The sequence below is a fragment of the Lupinus angustifolius genome, unplaced genomic scaffold, assembly GCF_001865875.1.
Source record: "Lupinus angustifolius cultivar Tanjil unplaced genomic scaffold, LupAngTanjil_v1.0 Scaffold_157_35, whole genome shotgun sequence".
NCBI lineage: Eukaryota > Viridiplantae > Streptophyta > Magnoliopsida > Fabales > Fabaceae > Lupinus > Lupinus angustifolius.
Genome location: NW_017726112.1, coordinates 75,620 through 78,871, shown reverse-complemented (window position 1 = coordinate 78,871; position 3,252 = coordinate 75,620). Strand labels below are relative to the sequence as shown.

General features: G+C 32.5%; 1 protein-coding gene across 1 annotated transcript; it reads left to right on the top strand.

Annotated features, from left to right (window-relative positions):
• Window positions 1-1,606: 1,606 nt before the first annotated feature.
• On the top strand, window positions 1,607-3,252 carry LOC109340298 (60S acidic ribosomal protein P1-like; the record flags this gene model as incomplete). Its single annotated transcript, XM_019577952.1, is given in 3 exon segments — window positions 1,607-1,654; window positions 1,750-1,962; window positions 3,169-3,252. Coding segments are annotated over 3 exon segments (315 nt in total), but the record flags the coding sequence as incomplete, so codon positions are not given.

Below are 3,252 nucleotides of genomic sequence, written 5' to 3'. Positions count from 1 at the left end.
CGACTCAACTTAAACTAGAATCTAGTCTAAGCCTAGTACCAAATAAAGACTTAAGCACGTTGATTTGTTGGTGATCTTCAAGCTCTTTTAGGCACAAGTTGTCCTCATCAAAACCATGACATATTAGGAGAGCTTTTCAAAGTGTTCCTCTTGACATGCACACTTTCAGTTTTTCCTTCTATAAATAGCTTGTTCTTCTTTGTATTTCATCAAGCAAAATCAATAAAGTCTCAAAGAGTTATTTCAGTATTTTTTTCATATTCTCTTCTCCTCTCCACTGAATCACGATCCAACTAAGACTAAGTTCCTGCAGATGAGACATTTTGAACTTCAATCTGATATACTTATTTAAAACTGATATAAAAACAATATATATCTATAGATAAATATACATGGATATAACTTTTACCTTCACAAAATTTGTGTGCCTGAAATAAAATCCAACAACAGCTACTACAGCAGGCACAACTGCATAAATGGTTCTGGTAGCCATTGCTCTTTTTGTTCTTGAAATGAATTACCGATATATATATATGACAAGGGTGGAAAATAATAAAGTGGGAGAAAAGGAAAACTGAGAAGATGCCTTGGTGATGAAGAGAAGCAATCAATGTGTGTAAAGAGAAAAACAGATAATATTTGACATGTTATAGATTTCGTGAGAAGTAAACTTCAAATTAAAGGAACAATACCACAACCATTCTACCTATACATTTGATGTATTAATGTTGTAATATGCGTTTACTTTCAATCAACCGTTAAGGAATTACATTATTCCTTTCTTTTCAATCTCAATTTTAAGTCACCTATCTTGCAAAGTGAATCTCAGGCCTTCTACCAATAAGGAGTTGCTCCGATGTTGTAAGTATGCTGGATCCACATTCATAACATATAAGGTTAAAGTTCAAACCATAAGAATGATACTTACTAGCAGAGAAAATCTTTAAAAATTTAACATTTTCATAACTTTATATATAATTATAATATTTGATGTAAAAATATTACAATGTCATGTTTCTTTGAATGATTAAGTTGTTGGAAAATATAATCTTTCCATAATTAATTTGGTGACAAATTAATTTAGAAAAGTAAGTTGATAATAGTGGGGTGTTTGAATACAAATTGACTCCAAACTCAAATGATAATAATAAAAGATTAATAATATGCATACTCAAATGATAATATGTATACCAATAAAATATTGATTTATTAATGTATCATTTGATCTTTAATATGATCAAAATATTAAATGTTTGATTTCTGGAAATGACATTTGTCAGAAAGGACAACTATGTACCACACCTAAAAAATGATTAATCTATTACTCAAAAAGCTAAAAAATACCATGGGCGGTAAAAAAAACAATCATAATGTGTATCCTTACGTTTTCTTTTTTTTATTAAAATCTACATCTAATTGCGTCATAAGTGGGTTTAGCCCAACCCAGGCCCATGTAATGAGATCCAAACCGAATGAAACCCTACTTCTCTGTCAACACTATATATTCATTTCACAACTTCGTTCCAAAACCCTAATCTCGTATCTTTGCCACGTTCAAACAGCGATTAATCTCGTGCGCTCTGAAATGGGTTCCAGCGAGTTGGCCTGCTCCTACGCCACCTTGATCCTACACGACGAGGAAATCGGAATCACCGTGAGTTCACTTCTCCAATTTCTAGATCTCGATTTCAATTGCATGTTTCTTTGTTCTAATTATAATTGTTCAATTTCTTTTCTATTTTATTTTAGGCGGAGAAGATTTCCACTTTGTTGAAGGCAGCGAACGTGAACGTTGAATCATACTGGCCAAGCTTGTTTGCTAAGCTTGCTCAGAAGAGGAACATTGATGACCTCATCTTGAACTCCGGCGGAGGCGGTGCTGCTGCTGTTGCCGTCGCTGCACCTGCTGCCGCCGCTGGTGGTGGTGCTGCCGCCGCAGCTCCAGCTGCTGAGGAAAAGAAGGTATGACTCATATATTACAAATTATATATTGGTGAATTATATTTTATTGAGTATGGACTAAGTTTAATTTTGTTGTGTTATGGTTGAAGTTGTTTACATCATTAACCAATTATAGAGATTATAATGTGATAGTTCTGTGATTTTTGTTATGGATCTTAAAAGACGTGGCAGTGAGTATTTGGACTTGGTAAATTTTTTGTACACGGACTATTGAAGTTAAATTTGCGGATGTAATTTATATGCACACTACAGGGGACAAAATAGAGGTTTAGATCTTTAGAATATACTTTAATTGCACCGCTTATGAAGAAAAGCAACTAAAGATTGATGTTGTGAAGTTTGATTAATGACTATGTGGTGTTCTAGGGAGAGCATGTGGATATTTGTTAGAATTGACACTGATTTTCCCTATTATAGAAAATAATTTGACCCATCTAAAAAGGTTCATCATCTATTTGAATTTAATATATGTAATCAGGATGCAGTTACACTAAATGTTATTTGCTTTTAAAATAATTTAAAATTTCAACAAAGGTTGTAGATAGTACAACATCATCCTCTTTATTGTGGTATGCTTAGTTTTGTTATATTTTTGCTTTTTAATTTTTCTGGTTTCTCTAGATATTTGAGCTGATTTTTTTTAACTAACTTAAGATTTTAGTGACGGTCGCTGTTTCAGTCTACAATTTGCAATTTTCTGTTTGATACTTGTAGCTACTTATTTTTAGTTATACATAAGTAATTAATATGAATAAATATTTAGTATAGAGCAGAGGGCAATTATAGAGGGCTTGCTATGCATGCTTTGAAGTGATAGTTTTTGAGTAAAAACTACTGTTTTTGAATATAGCTTGAGATTATGTTTTTTTATATCAGTTTATATAACAATGATTGCTTGATACGCAAGCTGCAGCTATTGTTTAAACATAACGTTCCTGCATCTAAGTTTTTTATATTTAATCTACCATCAGTAACCTTATTCATTATACTAATCTGCCATAGCGAGCACTGCAGAGATATTTGATGTCTTTGTTCTAGTTCTTCCTTATTACTTGGATTTTTGTTCTTTTTTATGTATTCTGTTTTTTTTCAGGACATATCTTATAACACAATTTCTGGTCTACAAAGCTAATTTAGCTGTGCAGTTATGCTCGTAAACAAGGTTTCTTTGCGGTTATTTTTTAACTTTAATTTTTTGTTTCGCAGGAGGAGGCCAAGGAGGAAAGTGATGATGACATGGGATTCAGCTTGTTTGATTAGGTCTTTCTTTTAGTTTGTTGTTAGTGTCTG